We start from the raw sequence: 24,420 nt of genomic DNA, 5'->3' as shown, positions 1-24,420 counted from the left end.
CCATGACTCCTCTATGACTCCTTCATGACTCCTCAATGACTCCTCCATGACTCCTTAATGACTCCATGACTCCTCCAGGTCCTCCGGTGCCCCCCCTCAGTACCCGGGTCAGTGACCGGACCGCCGTGGTCACCAAGTCCTCCATCGTCTTCAGGTTCAACTGCAGCTGGTTCAGTGACGTCAACGGAGCCGTCAAGTTCTTCACTGTGGTGGTGACGGAGTCTCAAGGTATACACACACATATATATATGTATATATACACATATTTATATATACATAGATACACACACTATGCCATGTACATTATGTGACTCTCATTGGTTGGTTAAATGGAAGCCGGCAGAGTTGGACTCCTGAACTCGTACCTGTACTTGAAATATGATTTTGTATTCACACTAGTACTCGTCGTGTCCATGTCCTTGTACTGTTACACTTACTCATATTAGTACTCTTAGTTGTACTCATGCCAGGTTACATACATGTACTTGTACTCATACTTGTACTCATACTTGTACTCCTGAACTCACTGTACTTGACATGTGAGAATTAATACTTTGTGAACTTAGTATTAATATTTTGTGCTTTGACGTGTGAGTATTAATATTTTGTGCTTTGGCATGTGAGTATTAATACTTTGTGAACTTTGTATTAATATTTTGTGCTTTGACGTGTGAATATTAATACCCTGTGCTTTGACATGTGAATATTAATACTTTGTGAACTTAGTATTAATACTTTGTGCTTTGACGTGTGAGTATTAATATGTTGTGCTTTGACATGTGAGTATTAATACTTTGTGAACTTAGTATTAATATTTTGTGCTTTGACATGTGAAAATTAATACTTTGTGAACTTAGTATTAATACTTTGTGCTTTGACGTGTGAGTATTAATACCTTGTGCTTTGACATGTGAGTATTAATACCTTGTGCTTTGACATGTGAGTATTAATACTTTATGAACTTAGTATTAATACCTTGTGCTTTGACATGTGAGTGTTAATACTTTGTGCTTTGACATGTGAGTATTAATACTTTGTGAACTTAGTATTAATACCTTGTGCTTTGACATGTGAGTATTAATACTTTGTGAACTTAGTATGAATATTTTGTGCTTTGATGTGTGAGTATTTATATTTTGTGAACTTCGTATAAATATTTTGTGCTTTGACATGTGAGTATTAATACCTTGTGCTTTGACATGTGAGTATTAATACTTTGTGAACTTAGTATGAATATTTTGTGCTTTGATGTGTGAGTATTTATATTTTGTGAACTTCGTATTAATATTTTGTGCTTTGACATGTGAAAATGAATACTTTGTGAACTTAGTATTAATACTTTGTGCTTTGACGTGTGAGTATTAATACCTTGTGCTTTAACATGTGAGTATTAATATTTTGTGAACTTAGTATTAATACCTTGTGCTTTGACATGTGAGTATTAATACTTTGTGAACTTAGTATTAATATCTTGTGCTTTGACATGTGAGTATTAATACCTTGTGCTTTGACATGTGAGTATTAATACCTTGTGCTTTGACATGTGAGTATTAATACCTTGTGCTTTGACATGTGAGTATTAATACTTTGTGAACTTAGTATGAATATTTTGTGCTTTGATGTGTGAGTATTTATATTTTGTGAACTTCGTATTAATATTTTGTGCTTTGACATGTGAAAATGAATACTTTGTGAACTTAGTATTAATACTTTGTGCTTTGACGTGTGAGTATTAATACCTTGTGCTTTGACATGTGAGTATTAATACTTTGTGAACTTAGTATTAATACCTTGTGCTTTGACATGTGAGTATTAATACTTTGTGAACTTAGAATTAATACTTTGTGCTTTGACGTGCAAGTATTAATATTTTGTGAACTTAGTATTAATACCTTGTGCTTTGACATGTGAGTATTAATACTTTGTGAACTTAGTATTAATATCTTGTGCTTTGACATGTGAAAATTAATACTTTGTGAACTTAGTATTAATACTTTGTGCTTTGACGTGTGAGTATTAATACCTTGTGCTTTGACATGTGAGTATTAATACCTTGTGCTTTGACATGTGAGTATTAATACTTTGTGAACTTAGTATGAATATTTTGTGCTTTGATGTGTGAGTATTTATATTTTGTGAACTTCGTATTAATATTTTGTGAACTTAGTATTAATACCTTGTGCTTTGACATGTGAGTATTAATACTTTGTGAACTTAGAATTAATACTTTGTGCTTTGACGTGCAAGTATTAATATTTTGTGAGCTTAGTATTAATACCTTGTGCTTTGACATGTGAGTATTAATACCTTGTGCTTTGACATGTGAGTATTAATACTTTGTGAACTTGGTATGAATATTTTGTGCTTTGATGTGTGAGTATTTATATTTTGTGAACTTCGTATTAATATTTTGTGCTTTGACATGTGAAAATTAATACTTTGTGAACTTAGTATTAATACTTTGTGCTTTGACGTGTGAGTATTAATACCTTGTGCTTTGACATGTGAGTATTAATACTTTGTGAACTTAGTATTAATACCTTGTGCTTTGATATGTGAGTATTAATACTTTGTGAACTTAGAATTAATACTTTGTGCTTTGACGTGCAAGTATTAATATTTTGTGAACTTAGTATTAATACCTTGTGCTTTGACATGTGAGTATTAATACTTTGTGAACTTAGTATTAATATCTTGTGCTTTGACATGTGAGTATTAATACCTTGTGCTTTGACATGTGAGTATTAATACCTTGTGCTTTGACATGTGAGTATTAATACTTTGTGAACTTAGTATGAATATTTTGTGCTTTGATGTGTGAGTATTTATATTTTGTGAACTTCGTATTAATATTTTGTGCTTTGACATGTGAAAATGAATACTTTGTGAACTTAGTATTAATACTTTGTGCTTTGACGTGTGAGTATTAATACCTTGTGCTTTGACATGTGAATATTAATACTTTGTGCTTTGACATGTGAGTATTAATACTTTGTGAACTTAGTATTAATACCTTGTGCTTTGACATGTGAGTATTAATACTTTGTGAACTTAGAATTAATACTTTGTGCTTTGACGTGCAAGTATTAATATTTTGTGAGCTTAGTATTAATACCTTGTGCTTTGACATGTGAGTATTAATACTTTGTGAACTTAGTATTAATATCTTGTGCTTTGACATGTGAGTATTAATACCTTGTGCTTTGACATGTGAGTATTAATACTTTGTGAACTTAGTATGAATACTTTGTGCTTTGACATGTGAGTATTTATATTTTGTGAACTTCGTATTAATATTTTGTGCTTTGACATGTGAGTATTAATACTTTGTGAACTTAGTATTAATACTTTGTGCTTTGACATGCGAGTATTAATACCTTGTGCTTTGACATGTGAGTATTAATATTTTGTGAACTTAGTATTAATACCTTGTGCTTTGACATGTGAGTATCAATACTTTGTGAACTTAGTAGTAATATCTTGTGCTTTGACATGTGAGTATTACTACCTTGTGCTTTGACATGTCAGTATTAATACTTTGTGCTTTGACATGTGAGTATTAATATTTTGTGCTTTGACATGTGAAAATTAATACTTTGTGAACTTAGTATTAATACTTTGTGCTTTGACGTGTGAGTATTAATACCTTGTGCTTTGACATGCGAGTATTAATACTTTGTGAACTTAGCATTAATACTTTGTGCTTTGACGTGTGAGTATTAATACCTTGTGCTTTGACATGTGAGTGTTAATACTTTGTGCTTTGACATGTGAGTATTAATACTTTGTGAACTTAGTATGAATATTTTGTGCTTTGATGTGTGAGTATTTATATTTTGTGAACTTCGTATTAATATTTTGTGCTTTGACATGTGAAAATGAATACTTTGTGAACTTAGTATTAATACTTTGTGCTTTGACGTGTGAGTATTAATACCTTGTGCTTTGACATGTGAGTATTAATACTTTGTGAACTTAGTATTAATATTTTGTGCTTTGACGTGCGAGTATTAATATTTTGTGAACTTAGTATTAATATTTTGTGCTTTGACATGTGAGTATTAATACTTTGTGAACTTAGTATTAATATTTTGTGCTTTGACGTGCAAGTATTAATATTTTGTGAACTTAGTATTAATATTTTGTGCTTTGTCATGTGAGTGTTAATACTTTGTGAACTTAGTATTAATATTTTGTGCTTTGACATGTGAGTATTAATACTTTGTGAACTTAGTATTAATACTTTGTGATTTGATGTGCGAGTATTAATATTTTGTGAACTTAGTATTAATATTTTGTGCTTTGACATGTGAGTATTAATACCTTGTGCTTTGACATGTGAGTATTAATAGTTTGTGAACTTAGTATGAATATTTTGTGCTTTGATGTGTGAGTATTTATATTTTGTGAACTTCGTATTAATATTTTGTGCTTTGACATGTGAAAATGAATACTTTGTGAACTTAGTATTAATACTTTGTGCTTTGACGTGTGAGTATTAATACCTTGTGCTTTGACATGTGAGTATTAATATTTTGTGCTTTGACGTGCGAGTATTAATATTTTGTGAACTTAGTATTAATATTTTGTGCTTTGACGTGCGAGTATTAATATTTTGTGAACTTAGTATTAATATTTTGTGCTTTGACATGTGAGTATTAATACTTTGTGAATTTAGTATTAATATTTTGTGCTTTGACGTGCGAGTATTAATATTTTGTGAACTTAGTATTAATATTTTGTACTTTGACGTGCGAGTATTAATACTTTGTGAACTTAGTATTAATATTTTGTGCTTTGACGTGTGAGTGTTAATACTTTGTGAACTTAGTATTAATATTTTGTGCTTTGACATGTGAAAATGAATACTTTGTGAACTTAGTATTAATACTTTGTGCTTTGACGTGCGAGTATTAATATTTTGTGAACTTAGTATTAATATTTTGTGCTTTGACATGTGAGTATTCATACCTTGTGCTTTGACATGTGATAATTAATACTTTGTGAACTTAGTATTAATACTTTGTGCTTTGACGTGCGAGTATTAATATTTTGTGAACTTAGTATTAATATTTTGTGCTTTGACATGTGAGTATTCATACCTTGTGCTTTGACATGTGATAATTAATACTTTGTGAACTTAGTATTAATACTTTGTGCTTTGACGTGTGAGTATTAATATTTTGTGAAGGAGAGGACGAGGATCAGCCGGACCAGCACCACCCTCTTCCCTCTTACCTGGACTATAAATCCAACAGCTCCATAAAATCCTACCAGACCGGCTTCTTCCCGAGTCGCTGCTCCGACAGCAGCTCCCAAAGTTTTGAGGTGAATCTGGGGACCGGGATGGACTCTCTGGGGGGCCCCTGTGAACACAGAGACTCAGACCTGGACCCAGAGACCAGCAGAGACCTGAACCTGTTCTGTGACGGACCACTGAAACCCAAAACCTCCTACAGGTACTGCAGATAAATCAAACCTGTTGGAGCCATAATGTGGTTTGTTGTTTTCTTATGTCTTTGAGGGAAACATGGGGTGTGTACACATGCAGTTCTGACATTGAACAGTTGGTGGCACATTAACCAAAGAGTGCATATATGTAAGTGCCTGGTAATGAAGATCAGGTGTGTGGGAAGCTAACAGTTTTTGACCGTGTCAAGGTATCGTGTCAGCCGGCATGTGTGCTTCAAGGTCTTATAGTACCCTGTAACGTGTCCTGTATTATGTTACGCTGCCAATATGCATTTGAACAAATGGATCAACGGATCTAAAGAAAGACAGCGCATTGGACAGTAAAATGTTTGTGGAACACGCGTCCGAACAAGTTCTCCCGTTCGCCCCCCAGTGGCTTTAATATATAAAAATGGATATTTGTTAAAGTCAGTACAAAACCCTTAGGATTTACTTTATATTAAAAATAATAACAATAATGATGATAATAATAAGAATTACTTTAATAATAAAAAGAATGATTATAACAATGAGTTTATTTACTGTACTTTCATCTCAATTGAAAAGATGGTTTTCATCATACTTCTTTTACAAAGTAAACAAACTTTAATGTTAACAATAATAATATTAATCATTCCTCAGCTTTTATTTTTAAAACTATAACTTGAGTCAGAAGATGTGAAAGATGTCATGTTTCTATTCTCAGAGTTTTATATTCAAAGTCTTTTGTTTAAAAAGATAAAAAGGAGAAAAAAATAATGATGTTTTGATTTTGTGCCGTTTATTAATTTAGAGTTTCAACATAAAAGTTTAGTAATTTTTGAAATGGAGATCAGTGCTGTAAGAGAACAGGAATATCTCAACCAGAGGAGTAACTTCATCTTTAATTAATATCATGTTTATGTGAATTAAATGAATATCTAGTCATTTATTTCGAGGTTTGTGTGCCCTGTGTTGTGTCTGCAGGCTCAGCGTTCGAGCGTTCACTCAGCTGTTCGATGAAGAGAAGAACTTCAGCTCTCCTCTGTTCAGCGACACGTTCCTGTCGCTGCCTGTGGTCACCGAGGCAGGTGAGAGAAACATATAGACATATATACTGTATGTATTTGTTGTTATTTAGAAACAGCTGTGATTGAAGGCCTTCATGGTTTCCTTCCTCAGAGCCTCTGAGCGGTGTGATGGAGGGAGTCAGTGCCGCCATGTTCCTCATCATCGTGACGGTGGGAGTCACCGCTCTGCTGCTCTGCAGACGGACAGTTCGCAAAGTGTGAGTTTCCACAAACTGAAACACTGAAAGACACAGATGGTCCTTCATCATCAGACTCCGCCTCCCCATGACTCCACCTCCTCATTAACGTTAATAACAGGACTTATTCCTGTCAGGTCTGTGCTGCCCTCTGCTGGACTGAAACACAACACAGCTGCTCATTAACATAAAAACAGTTTATTCAGTTTTTAAAGACAGATCAAACGTGTTACTTGTCATAAGAGCTTGTGTTACTTATTTGATGACTGGACGAGTTTGAGGCTCTGATTGGACAACAGTGCAGGTGTGTTCTCTTCCGATATGGAGGTGCAGCAGGTAAACAGACCTGGATAACAACACCTGTGGGATGTTGCTGTGTTTCAGAGTTCAGGAGAGATCGACAGTCAGAATGAATGCGAGGAGAGAGACGCCGACATCAGGACTCCACCTGGGAGTCAGAGGGTAAAAGTACTACATCATGTACTGCAGTGATAATGCTAAGGACGCCACTATAGTACATACATTATCATGCATACCAACACCAAGTTACTCCTGTAGTACACAGCTAATTATACTACATATTAAAACTAATAATACTACTGTAGTACGCAGCTGATTATACTGCATATTAAAACTAATAATACTACTGTAGTACACAGCTAATTATACTACATATTAAAACTAATAATACTACTGTAGTACATAGCTGATTATACTACATATTAAAACTAATAATACTACTGTAGTACACAGCTGATTATACTACATATTAAAATTAATAATACTACTGTAGTACACAGGTGATTATACTACATATTAAAACTAATAATACTACTGTAGTACATAGCTAATTATACTACATATTAAAACTAATAATACTACTGTAGTACATAGCTGATTATACTACATATTAAAACTAATAATACTACTGTAGTACGCAGCTGATTATACTACATATTAAAACTAATAATACTACTGTAGTACGCAGCTGATTATACTACATATTAAAATTAATAATACTACTGTAGTACGCAGCTGATTATACTGCATATTAAAACTAATAATACTACTGTAGTACATAGCTAATTATACTACATATTAAAACTAATAATACTACTGTAGTACACAGCTAATTATACTACATATTAAAACTAATAATACTACTGAAGTACATAGCTGATTATACTACATATTAAAACGAATAATACTACTGTAGTACACAGCTAATTATACTACATATTAAAACTAATAATACTACTGTAGTACACAGCTAATTATACTACATATTAAAACTAATAATACTACTGTAGTACGCAGCTGATTATACTACATATTAAAACGAATAATACTACTGTAGTACACAGCTGATTATACTGCATATTAAAACTAATAATACTACTGTAGTACACAGCTAATTATACTACATATTAAAACTAATAATACTACTGTAGTACGCAGCTGATTATACTGCATATTAAGACGAATAATACTACTGTAGTACACAGCTGATTATACTGCATATTAAGACGAATAATACTACTGTAGTACATAGCTGATTATACTACATATTAAAACTAATAATACTACTGTAGTACACAGCTGATTATACTACATATTAAAATTAATAATACTACTGTAGTACACAGGTGATTATACTACATATTAAAACTAATAATACTACTGTAGTACACAGGTGATTATACTACATATTAAAACTAATAATACTACTGTAGTACATAGCTGATTATACTACATATTAAAACTAATAATACTACTGTAGTACATAGCTGATTATACTACATATTAAAACTAATAATACTACTGTAGTACACAGCTGATTATACTACATATTAAAACTAATAATACTACTGTAGTACACAGCTGATTATACTACATATTAAAATTAATAATACTACTGTAGTACACAGGTGATTATACTACATATTAAAACTAATAATACTACTGTAGTACACAGCTGATTATACTACATATTAAAATTAATAATACTACTGTAGTACACAGGTGATTATACTACATATTAAAACTAATAATACTACTGTAGTACACAGCTAATTATACTACATATTAAAACTAATAATACTACTGTAGTACGCAGCTGATTATACTGCATATTAAAACTAATAATACTACTGTAGTACACAGCTAATTATACTACATATTAAAACTAATAATACTACTGTAGTACACAGCTAATTATACTACATATTAAAACTAATAATACTACTGAAGTACATAGCTGATTATACTACATATTAAAACGAATAATACTACTGTAGTACACAGCTAATTATACTACATATTAAAACTAATAATACTACTGTAGTACACAGCTAATTATACTACATATTAAAACTAATAATACTACTGTAGTACACAGCTAATTATACTACATATTAAAACTAATAATACTACTGTAGTACACAGCTGATTATACTGCATATTAAGACGAATAATACTACTGTAGTACACAGCTGATTATACTGCATATTAAGACGAATAATACTACTGTAGTACATAGCTGATTATACTACATATTAAAACTAATAATACTACTGTAGTACACAGCTGATTATACTACATATTAAAATTAATAATACTACTGTAGTACACAGGTGATTATACTACATATTAAAACTAATAATACTACTGTAGTACACAGGTGATTATACTACATATTAAAACTAATAATACTACTGTAGTACACAGCTGATTATACTACATATTAAAACTAATAATACTACTGTAGTACATAGCTGATTATACTACATATTAAAACTAATAATACTACTGTAGTACACAGCTGATTATACTGCATATTAAAACTAATAATACTACTGTAGTACACAGCTGATTATACTGCATATTAAGACGAATAATATTACTGTAGTACACAGGTGATTATACTACATATTAAAACTAACAATACTACTGTAGTACACAGGTGATTATACTGCATATTAAGACTAATAATACTACTGTAGTACACAGGTGATTATACTGTATATTAAGACTAATAATACTACTGTAGTACACAGCTGATTATACTACATATTAAAACTAATAATACTACTGTAGTACACAGCTGATTATACTGCATATTAAGACTAATAATACTACTGTAGTACACAGGTGATTATACTACATATTAAAACTAACAATACTACTGTAGTACACAGCTGATTATACTGCATATTAAAACTAACAATACTACTGTAGTACACAGGTGATTATACTGCATATTAAGACTAATAATACTACTGTAGTACACAGCTGATTATACTACATATTAAGACTAATAATACTACTGTAGTACACAGCTGATTATACTACATATTAAAACTAACAATACTACTGTAGTACACAGCTGATTATACTACATATTAAAACTAACAATACTACTGTAGTACACAGCTGATTATACTGCTTATTAAAACTAACAATACTACTGTAGTACACAGGTGATTATACTGCATATTAAAACTAACAATACTACTGTAGTACATAGCTGATTATACTACATATTAAAACTAATAATACTACTGTAGTACACAGCTGATTATACTACATATTAAAACTAACAATACTACTGTAGTACACAGGTGATTATACTACATATTAAAACTAATAATACTACTGAAGTACATAGCTGATTATATTGCATATTAAAACTAACAATACTACTGTAGTACACAGCTGATTATACTACATATTAAAACTAATAATACTACTGTAGTACATAGCTGATTATACTACATATTAAAACTAATAATACTACTGTAGTACATAGCTGATTATACTACATATTAAAACTAATAATACTACTGTAGTACACAGCTGATTATACTACATATTAAAACTAACAATACTACTGTAGTACACAGGTGATTATACTACATATTAAAACTAATAATACTACTGTAGTACATAGCTGATTATACTACATATTAAAACTAATAATACTACTGAAGTACATAGCTGATTATATTGCATATTAAAACTAACAATACTACTGTAGTACACAGCTGATTATACTACATATTAAAACTAATAATACTAATGTAGTACATAGCTGATTATACTACATATTAAAACTAATAATACTACTGAAGTACATAGCTGATTATACTGCATATTAAAACTAACAATACTACTGTAGTACATAGCTGATTATACTACATATTAAAACTAACAATACTACTGTAGTACACAGGTGATTATACTACATATTAAAACTAATAATACTACTGTAGTACACAGGTGATTATACTATATATTAAAACTAATAATACTACTGTAGTACACAGCTGATTATACTACATATTAAAACTAATAATACTCCTGTAGTACACAGCTAATTATACTACATATTAAAACTAATAATACTACTGTAGTACACAGCTGATTATACTACATATTAAAACTAATAATACTGCTGTAGTACACAGCTGATTATACTGCATATTAAAACTAATAATACTACTGTAGTACACAGCTGATTATACTGCATATTAAAACTAACAATACTACTGTAGTACATAGCTGATTATACTACATATTAAAACTAACAATACTACTGTAGTACACAGCTGATTATACTACATATTAAAACTAACAATACTACTGTAGTACACAGGTGATTATACTGCATATTAAAACTAATAATACTACTGTAGTACACAGCTGATTATACTGCATATTAAGACTAATAATACTACTGTAGTACACAGCTGATTATACTACATATTAAAACTAACAATACTACTGTAGTACACAGGTGATTATACTGCATATTAAAACTAATAATACTACTGTAGTACACAGCTGATTATACTACATATTAAAACTAACAATATTACTGTAGTACATAGCTGATTATACTACATATTAAAACTAACAATACTACTGTAGTACATAGCTGATTATACTACATATTAAAACTAATAATACTACTGTAGTACACAGCTGATTATACTACATATTAAAACTAACAATACTACTGTAGTACACAGCTGATTATACTACATATTAAAACTAATAATACTACTGTAGTACACAGGTGATTATACTATATATTAAAACTAATAATACTCCTGTAGTACACAGCTGATTATACTGCATATTAAAACTAATAATACTACTGTAGTACATAGCTGATTATACTCCATATTAAAACTAATAATACTACTGAAGTACACAGCTAATTATACTACATATTAAAACTAATAATACTACTGTAGTACACAGGTGATTATACTATATATTAAAACTAATAATACTCCTGTAGTACACAGCTGATTATACTGCATATTAAAACTAATAATACTACTGAAGTACATAGCTGATTATACTCCATATTAAAACTAATAATACTACTGAAGTACACAGCTAATTATACTACATATTAAAACTAATAATACTACTGTAGTACACAGCTGATTATACTACATATTAAAACTAATAATACTACTGTAGTACATAGCTGATTATACTACATATTAAAACTAATAATACTACTGTAGTACACAGCTGATTATACTGCATATTAAGACTAATAATACTACTGTAGTACATAGCTGATTATACTACATATTAAAACTAACAATACTACTGTAGTACACAGGTGATTATACTGCATATTAAAACTAATAATACTACTGAAGTACATAGCTGATTATACTCCATATTAAAACTAATAATACTACTGAAGTACACAGCTAATTATACTACATATTAAAACTAATAATACTACTGTAGTACACAGCTGATTATACTACATATTAAAACTAATAATACTACTGTAGTACATAGCTGATTATACTACATATTAAAACTAATAATACTACTGTAGTACACAGCTGATTATACTGCATATTAAGACTAATAATACTACTGTAGTACATAGCTGATTATACTACATATTAAAACTAACAATACTACTGTAGTACACAGGTGATTATACTGCATATTAAAACTAATAATACTACTGTAGTACACAGCTGATTATACTGCATATTAAGACTAATAATACTACTGTAGTACATAGCTGATTATACTACATATTAAAACTAACAATACTACTGTAGTACACAGGTGATTATACTGCATATTAAAACTAATAATACTACTGTAGTACACAGCTGATTATACTACATATTAAAACTAACAATATTACTGTAGTACATAGCTGATTATACTACATATTAAAACTAATAATACTACTGTAGTACATAGCTGATTATACTACATATTAAAACTAACAATACTACTGTAGTACATAGCTGATTATACTACATATTAAAACTAATAATACTACTGTAGTACACAGCTGATTATACTACATATTAAAACTAACAATACTACTGTAGTACACAGCTGATTATACTACATATTAAAACTAATAATACTACTGTAGTACACAGGTGATTATACTATATATTAAAACTAATAATACTCCTGTAGTACACAGCTGATTATACTGCATATTAAAACTAATAATACTACTGTAGTACATAGCTGATTATACTCCATATTAAAACTAATAATACTACTGAAGTACACAGCTAATTATACTACATATTAAAACTAATAATACTACTGTAGTACACAGCTGATTATACTACATATTAAAACTAATAATACTACTGAAGTACATAGCTGATTATACTCCATATTAAAACTAATAATACTACTGAAGTACACAGCTAATTATACTACATATTAAAACTAATAATACTACTGTAGTACACAGCTGATTATACTACATATTAAAACTAATAATACTACTGTAGTACATAGCTGATTATACTCCATATTAAAACTAATAATACTACTGAAGTACACAGCTGATTATACTCCATATTAAAACTAATAATACTACTGAAGTACACAGCTAATTATACTACATATTAAAACTAATAATACTACTGTAGTACATAGCTGATTATACTCCATATTAAAACTAATAATACTACTGAAGTACACAGCTAATTATACTACATATTAAAACTAATAATACTACTGTAGTACACAGCTGATTATACTACATATTAAAACTAATAATACTACTGTAGTACATAGCTGATTATACTACATATTAAAACTAACAATACTACTGTAGTACACAGGTGATTATACTACATATTAAAACTAATAATACCACTGTAGTACACAGGTGATTATACTATATATTAAAACTAATAATACTACTGTAGTACACAGCTAATTATACTACATATTAAAACTAATAATACTACTGTAGTACACAGCTAATTATACTACATATTAAAACTAATAATACTACTGTAGTACACAGCTGATTATACTACATATTAAAACTAATAATACTACTGTAGTACACAGCTGATTATACTACATATTAAAACTAATACTACTGTAGTACATAGCTGATTATACTCCATATTAAAACTAATAATACTACCGTAGTACACAGCTGATTATACTGCATATTAAGACGAATAATACTACTGTAGTACATAGCTGATTATACTACATATTAAAACTAATAATACTACTGTAGTACACAGCTGATTATACTACATATTAAAACTAATAATACTACTGTAGTACACAGCTGATTATACTACATATTAAAACTAATAATACTACTGTAGTACATAGCTGATTATACTACATATTAAAACTAATAATACTACTGTAGTACACAGCTGATTATACTACATATTAAAACTAATAATACTACTGTAGTACACAGCTGATTATAGTACATATTAAAACTAATAATACTACTGTAGTACATAGCTGATTATACTGCATATTAAAACTAATAATACCAATGTAGTACATAGCTGATTATACTGCATATTAAAACTAATAATACTCCTGAAGTACATAGCTGATTATACTGCATATTAAAACTAATAATACTACTGTAGTACATAGCTGATTATACTGCATATTAAAACTAATAATACTACTGTAGTACACCGCTGATTATACTACATATTAAAACTAATAATACTACTGTAGTACATAGCTGATTATACTGCATATTAAAACTAATAATACTCCTGAAGTACATAGCTGATTATACTGCATATTAAAACTAATAATACTCCTGAAGTACATAGCTGATTATACTGCATATTAAAACTAATAATACTCCTGAAGTACATAGCTGATTATACTGCATATTAAAACTAATAATACTACTGTAGTACACAGGTGATTATACTACATATTAAAACTAATAATACTACTGTAGTACACAGGTGATTATACTATATATTAAAACTAATAATACTACTGTAGTACACAGCTGATTATACTACATATTAAAACTAATAATACTCCTGTAGTACACAGCTAATTATACTACATATTAAAACTAATAATACTACTGTAGTACACAGCTGATTATACTACATATTAAAACTAATAATACTGCTGTAGTACACAGCTGATTATACTGCATATTAAAACTAATAATACTACTGTAGTACACAGCTGATTATACTGCATATTAAAACTAACAATACTACTGTAGTACATAGCTGATTATACTACATATTAAAACTAACAATACTACTGTAGTACACAGCTGATTATACTACATATTAAAACTAACAATACTACTGTAGTACACAGGTGATTATACTGCATATTAAAACTAATAATACTACTGTAGTACACAGCTGATTATACTGCATATTAAGACTAATAATACTACTGTAGTACACAGCTGATTATACTACATATTAAAACTAACAATACTACTGTAGTACACAGCTGATTATACTACATATTAAAACTAACAATACTACTGTAGTACACAGGTGATTATACTGCATATTAAAACTAATAATACTACTGTAGTACACAGCTGATTATACTACATATTAAAACTAATAATACTACTGTAGTACACAGCTGATTATACTACATATTAAAACTAACAATATTACTGTAGTACACAGCTGATTATACTACATATTAAAACTAACAATACTACTGTAGTACACAGCTGATTATACTACATATTAAAACTAACAATACTACTGTAGTACATAGCTGATTATACTACATATTAAAACTAACAATACTACTGTAGTACATAGCTGATTATACTACATATTAAAACTAACAATACTACTGTAGTACACAGCTGATTATACTACATATTAAAACTAACAATACTACTGTAGTACATAGCTGATTATACTACATATTAAAACTAACAATACTACTGTAGTACACAGCTGATTATACTACATATTAAAACTAATAATACTACTGTAGTACACAGCTGATTATACTACATATTAAAACTAACAATACTACTGTAGTACACAGGTGATTATACTACATATTAAAACTAATACTACTACTGTAGTACACAGGTGATTATACTATATATTAAAACTAATAATACTCCTGTAGTACACAGCTGATTATACTGCATATTAAAACTAATAATACTACTGTAGTACATAGCTGATTATACTCCATATTAAAACTAATAATACTACTGAAGTACACAGCTAATTATACTACATATTAAAACTAATAATACTACTGTAGTACACAGCTGATTATACTGCATATTAAGACGAATAATACTACTGTAGTACACAGCTGATTATACTACATATTAAAACTAATAATACTACTGTAGTACATAGCTGATTATACTACATATTAAAACTAATAATACTACTGAAGTACACAGCTGATTATACTACATATTAAAACTAATAATACTACTGTAGTACACAGGTGATTATGCTACATATTAAGACGAATAATACTACTGTAGTACACAGCTGATTATACTACATATTAAAACTAATAATACTACTGTAGTACATAGCTGATTATACTACATATTAAAACTAATAATACTACTGTAGTACATAGCTGATTATACTACATATTAAAACTAATAATACTACTGTAGTACATAGCTGATTATACTACATATTAAAACTAATAATACTACTGTAGTACACAGCTGATTATAGTACATATTAAAACTAATAATACTACTGTAGTACACAGCTGATTATACTACATATTAAAACTAATAATACTACTGTAGTACACAGCTGATTATACTACATATTAAAACTAATAATACTACTGTAGTACATAGCTGATTATACTACATATTAAAACTAATAATACTACTGTAGTACACAGCTGATTATACTACATATTAAAACTAATAATACTACTGTAGTACACAGCTGATTATAGTACATATTAAAACTAATAATACTACTGTAGTACACAGCTGATTATACTACATATTAAAACTAATAATACTACTGTAGTACATAGCTGATTATACTACATATTAAAACTAATAATACTACTGTAGTACACAGCTGATTATACTACATATTAAAACTAATAATACTACTGTAGTACACAGCTGATTATAGTACATATTAAAACTAATAATACTACTGTAGTACACAGCTGATTATACTACATATTAAAACTAATAATACTACTGTAGTACATAGCTGATTATACTGCATATTAAAACTAATAATACTAATGTAGTACATAGCTGATTATACTGCATATTAAAACTAATAATACTCCTGAAGTACATAGCTGATTATACTGCATATTAAAACTAATAATACTCCTGAAGTACATAGCTGATTATACTGCATATTAAAACTAATAATACTCCTGAAGTACATAGCTGATTATACTGCATATTAAAACTAATAATACTACTGAAGTACACAGCTGATTATACTACATATTAAAACTAATAATACTACTGAAGTACATAGCTGATTATACTACATATTAAAACTAATAATACTACTGTAGTACACAGCTGATTATACTACATATTAAAACTAATAATACTACTGTAGTACACAGCTGATTATACTACATATTAAAACTAATAATACTACTGAAGTACATAGCTGATTATACTACATATTAAAACTAATAATACTACTGTAGTACACAGCTGATTATACTACATATTAAAACTAATAATACTACTGTAGTACACAGCTGATTATACTACATATTAAAACTAATACTACTGTAGTACATAGCTGATTATACTACATATTAAAACTAATACTACTGTAGTACACAGCTGATTATACTGCATATTAAGACGAATAATACTACTGTAGTACACAGCTGATTATACTGCATATTAAGACGAATAATACTACTGTAGTACACAGCTGATTATACTACATATTAAAACTAATAATACTACTGTAGTACATAGCTGATTATACTACATATTAAAACTAATAATACTACTGTAGTACACAGCTGATTATACTACATATTAAAACTAATAATACTACTGTAGTACATAGCTGATTATACTACATATTAAAACTAATAATACTACTGTAGTACACAGCTGATTATACTACATATTAAAACTAATAATACTACTGTAGTACACAGCTGATTATACTACATATTAAAACTAATAATACTACTGTAGTACATAGCTGATTATACTACATATTAAAACTAATAATACTACTGTAGTACACAGCTGATTATAGTACATATTAAAACTAATAATACTACTGTAGTACACAGCTGATTATACTACATATTAAAACTAATAATACTACTGTAGTACATAGCTGATTATACTGCATATTAAAACTAATAATACCAATGTAGTACATGGCTGATTATACTGCATATTAAAACTAATAATACTCCTGAAGTACATAGCTGATTATACTGCATATTAAAACTAATAATACTCCTGAAGTACATAGCTGATTATACTGCATATTAAAACTAATAATACTACTGTAGTACACAGCTGATTATACTACATATTAAAACTAATAATACTACTGTAGTACACAGCTGATTATAGTACATATTAAAACTAATAATACTACTGTAGTACACAGCTGATTATACTACATATTAAAACTAATAATACTACTGTAGTACATAGCTGATTATACTGCATATTAAAACTAATAATACCAATGTAGTACATGGCTGATTATACTGCATATTAAAACTAATAATACTCCTGAAGTACATAGCTGATTATACTGCATATTAAAACTAATAATACTCCTGAAGTACATAGCTGATTATACTGCATATTAAAACTAATAATACTACTGTAGTACACAGGTGATTATACTACATATTAAAACTAATAATACTACTGTAGTACACAGGTGATTATACTATATATTAAAACTAATAATACTACTGTAGTACACAGCTGATTATACTACATATTAAAACTAATAATACTCCTGTAGTACACAGCTAATTATACTACATATTAAAACTAATAATACTACTGTAGTACACAGCTGATTATACTACATATTAAAACTAATAATACTGCTGTAGTACACAGCTGATTATACTGCATATTAAAACTAATAATACTACTGTAGTACACAGCTGATTATACTGCATATTAAAACTAACAATACTACTGTAGTACATAGCTGATTATACTACATATTAAAACTAACAATACTACTGTAGTACATAGCTGATTATACTACATATTAAAACTAATAATACTACTGTAGTACATAGCTGATTATACTACATATTAAAACTAATAATACTACTGTAGTACACAGCTGATTATACTACATATTAAAACTAACAATACTACTGTAGTACACAGCTGATTATACTACATATTAAAACTAACAATACTACTGTAGTACACAGGTGATTATACTGCATATTAAAACTAATAATACTACTGTAGTACACAGCTGATTATACTACATATTAAAACTAACAATATTACTGTAGTACACAGCTGATTATACTACATATTAAAACTAACAATACTACTGTAGTACACAGCTGATTATACTACATATTAAAACTAACAATACTACTGTAGTACATAGCTGATTATACTACATATTAAAACTAACAATACTACTGTAGTACATAGCTGATTATACTACATATTAAAACTAACAATACTACTGTAGTACACAGCTGATTATACTACATATTAAAACTAACAATACTACTGTAGTACATAGCTGATTATACTACATATTAAAACTAACAATACTACTGTAGTACACAGCTGATTATACTACATATTAAAACTAATAATACTACTGTAGTACACAGCTGATTATACTACATATTAAAACTAACAATACTACTGTAGTACACAGGTGATTATACTACATATTAAAACTAATACTACTACTGTAGTACACAGGTGATTATACTATATATTAAAACTAATAATACTCCTGTAGTACACAGCTGATTATACTGCATATTAAAACTAATAATACTACTGTAGTACATAGCTGATTATACTCCATATTAAAACTAATAATACTACTGAAGTACACAGCTAATTATACTACATATTAAAACTAATAATACTACTGTAGTACACAGCTGATTATACTACATATTAAAACTAACAATACTACTGTAGTACATAGCTGATTATACTACATATTAAAACTAACAATACTACTGTAGTACACAGCTGATTATACTACATATTAAAACTAACAATACTACTGTAGTACACAGGTGATTATACTACATATTAAAACTAATACTACTACTGTAGTACACAGGTGATTATACTATATATTAAAACTAATAATACTCCTGTAGTACACAGCTGATTATACTGCATATTAAAACTAATAATACTACTGTAGTACATAGCTGATTATACTCCATATTAAAACTAATAATACTACTGAAGTACACAGCTAATTATACTACATATTAAAACTAATAATACTACTGTAGTACATAGCTGATTATACTACATATTAAAACTAACAATACTACTGTAGTACACAGGTGATTATACTACATATTAAAACTAATAATACCACTGTAGTACACAGGTGATTATACTATATATTAAAACTAATAATACTACTGTAGTACACAGCTAATTATACTACATATTAAAACTAATAATACTACTGTAGTACACAGCTAATTATACTACATATTAAAACTAATAATACTACTGTAGTACATAGCTGATTATACTACATATTAAAACGAATAATACTACTGTAGTACACAGCTGATTATACTACATATTAAAACTAATACTACTGTAGTACATAGCTGATTATACTCCATATTAAAACTAATAATACTACCGTAGTACACAGCTGATTATACTGCATATTAAGACGAATAATACTACTGTAGTACACAGCTGATTATACTGCATATTAAGACGAATAATACTACTGTAGTACATAGCTGATTATACTACATATTAAAACTAATAATACTACCGTAGTACACAGCTGATTATACTGCATATTAAGACGAATAATACTACTGTAGTACATAGCTGATTATACTACATATTAAAACTAATAATACTACTGTAGTACACAGCTGATTATACTACATATTAAAACTAATAATACTACTGTAGTACACAGCTGATTATACTACATATTAAAACTAATAATACTACTGTAGTACATAGCTGATTATACTACATATTAAAACTAATAATACTACTGTAGTACATAGCTGATTATACTACATATTAAAACTAATAATACTACTGAAGTACACAGCTGATTATACTACATATTAAAACTAATAATACTACTGTAGTACACAGCTGATTATAGTACATATTAAAACTAATAATACTACTGTAGTACACAGCTGATTATACTACATATTAAAACTAATAATACTACTGTAGTACATAGCTGATTATACTGCATATTAAAACTAATAATACTAATGTAGTACATAGCTGATTATACTGCATATTAAAACTAATAATACTCCTGAAGTACATAGCTGATTATACTGCATATTAAAACTAATAATACTCCTGAAGTACATAGCTGATTATACTGCATATTAAAACTAATAATACTCCTGAAGTACATAGCTGATTATACTGCATATTAAAACTAATAATACTACTGAAGTACATAGCTGATTATACTGCATATTAAAACTAATAATACTCCTGAAGTACATAGCTGATTATACTACATATTAAAACTAATAATACTACTGAAGTACATAGCTGATTATACTACATATTAAAACTAATAATACTACTGTAGTACACAGCTGATTATACTACATATTAAAACTAATAATACTCCTGAAGTACATAGCTGATTATACTACATATTAAAACTAATAATACTACTGTAGTACATAGCTGATTATACTACATATTAAAACTAATAATACTACTGTAGTACACAGCTGATTATACTACATATTAAAACTAATAATACTACTGTAGTACATAGCTGATTATATTACATATTAAAACTAATAATACTACTGTAGTACACAGCTGATTATACTACATATTAAAACTAATAATACTCCTGAAGTACATAGCTGATTATACTGCATATTAAAACTAATAATACTACTGAAGTACATAGCTGATTATACTGCATATTAAAACTAATAATACTACTGTAGTACATAGCTGATTATACTGCATATTAAAACTAATAATACTACTGTAGTACATAGCTGATTATACTGCATATTAAAACTAATAATACTACTGTAGTACATAGCTGATTATACTACATATTAAAACTAATAATACTCCTGAAGTACATCGCTGATTATACTGCATATTAAAACTAATAATACTCCTGAAGTACATAGCTGATTATACTACATATTAAAACTAATAATACTACTGTAGTACACAGCTGATTATACTACATATTAAAACTAATAATACTACTGTAGTACATAGCTGATTATACTACATATTAAAACTAATAATACTACTGTAGTACACAGCTGATTATACTACATATTAAAACTAATAATACTACTGTAGTACACCGCTGATTATACTACATATTAAAACTAATAATACTACTGTAGTACATAGCTGATTATACTACATATTAAAACTAATAATACTACTGTAGTACACAGCTGATTATACTACATATTAAAACTAATAATACTCCTGTAGTACACAGCTGATTATACTACATATTAAAACTAACAATACTACTGTAGTACACAGCTGATTATACTGCATATTAAAACTAATAATACTACTGTAGTACACAGCTGATTATACTGCATATTAAAACTAATAATACTACTGTAGTACATAGCTGATTATACTACATATTAAAACTAATAATACTACTGTAGTACACAGCTGATTATACTACATATTAAAACTAATAATACTACTGTAGTACATAGCTGATTATACTACATATTAAAACTAATAATACTACTGTAGTACATAGCTGATTATACTACATATTAAAACTAATAATACTCCTGAAGTACATCGCTGATTATACTGCATATTAAAACTAATAATACTACTGTAGTACATAGCTGATTATACTGCATATTAAAACTAATAATACTCCTGAAGTACATAGCTGATTATACTGCATATTAAAACTAATAATACTACTGTAGTACACAGGTGATTATACTACATATTAAAACTAATAATACTACTGTAGTACACAGGTGATTATACTATATATTAAAACTAATAATACTACTGTAGTACACAGCTGATTATACTACATATTAAAACTAATAATACTCCTGTAGTACACAGCTAATTATACTACATATTAAAACTAATAATACTACTGTAGTACACAGCTGATTATACTACATATTAAAACTAATAATACTGCTGTAGTACACAGCTGATTATACTGCATATTAAAACTAATAATACTACTGTAGTACACAGCTGATTATACTGCATATTAAAACTAACAATACTACTGTAGTACATAGCTGATTATACTACATATTAAAACTAACAATACTACTGTAGTACATAGCTGATTATACTACATATTAAAACTAATAATACTACTGTAGTACATAGCTGATTATACTACATATTAAAACTAATAATACTACTGTAGTACACAGCTGATTATACTACATATTAAAACTAACAATACTACTGTAGTACACAGCTGATTATACTACATATTAAAACTAACAATACTACTGTAGTACACAGGTGATTATACTGCATATTAAAACTAATAATACTACTGTAGTACACAGCTGATTATACTACATATTAAAACTAACAATATTACTGTAGTACACAGCTGATTATACTACATATTAAAACTAACAATACTACTGTAGTACACAGCTGATTATATTACATATTAAAACTAACAATACTACTGTAGTACATAGCTGATTATACTACATATTAAAACTAACAATACTACTGTAGTACATAGCTGATTATACTACATATTAAAACTAACAATACTACTGTAGTACACAGCTGATTATACTACATATTAAAACTAACAATACTACTGTAGTACATAGCTGATTATACTACATATTAAAACTAACAATACTACTGTAGTACACAGCTGATTATACTACATATTAAAACTAATAATACTACTGTAGTACACAGCTGATTATACTACATATTAAAACTAACAATACTACTGTAGTACACAGGTGATTATACTACATATTAAAACTAATACTACTACTGTAGTACACAGGTGATTATACTATATATTAAAACTAATAATACTCCTGTAGTACACAGCTGATTATACTGCATATTAAAACTAATAATACTACTGTAGTACATAGCTGATTATACTCCATATTAAAACTAATAATACTACTGAAGTACACAGCTAATTATACTACAT

General features: G+C 28.3%; 1 protein-coding gene across 2 annotated transcripts in view; it reads left to right on the top strand.

The window, feature by feature from the left end:
* Positions 1–24,420, top strand: part of ptprbl (protein tyrosine phosphatase receptor type B, like) — a 78,962-nt gene that overhangs the window by 25,684 nt on the left and 28,858 nt on the right. For both annotated transcript variants that reach the window (XM_079271441.1, XM_079271440.1), the window contains exons 17-21: positions 79–228; positions 5,192–5,459; positions 6,418–6,521; positions 6,613–6,718; positions 7,082–7,159. In XM_079271441.1, the coding sequence (XP_079127567.1) occupies positions 79–228; positions 5,192–5,459; positions 6,418–6,521; positions 6,613–6,718; positions 7,082–7,159 (706 nt within the window). The remainder of the gene's footprint in view (positions 1–78; positions 229–5,191; positions 5,460–6,417; positions 6,522–6,612; positions 6,719–7,081; positions 7,160–24,420) is intronic.

This window comes from Melanostigma gelatinosum, assembly GCF_949748355.1.
Source record: "Melanostigma gelatinosum genome assembly, chromosome: 1".
Taxonomy (NCBI): domain Eukaryota; kingdom Metazoa; phylum Chordata; class Actinopteri; order Perciformes; family Zoarcidae; genus Melanostigma; species Melanostigma gelatinosum.
This window is presented reverse-complemented; position numbering and strand designations above follow the sequence as displayed.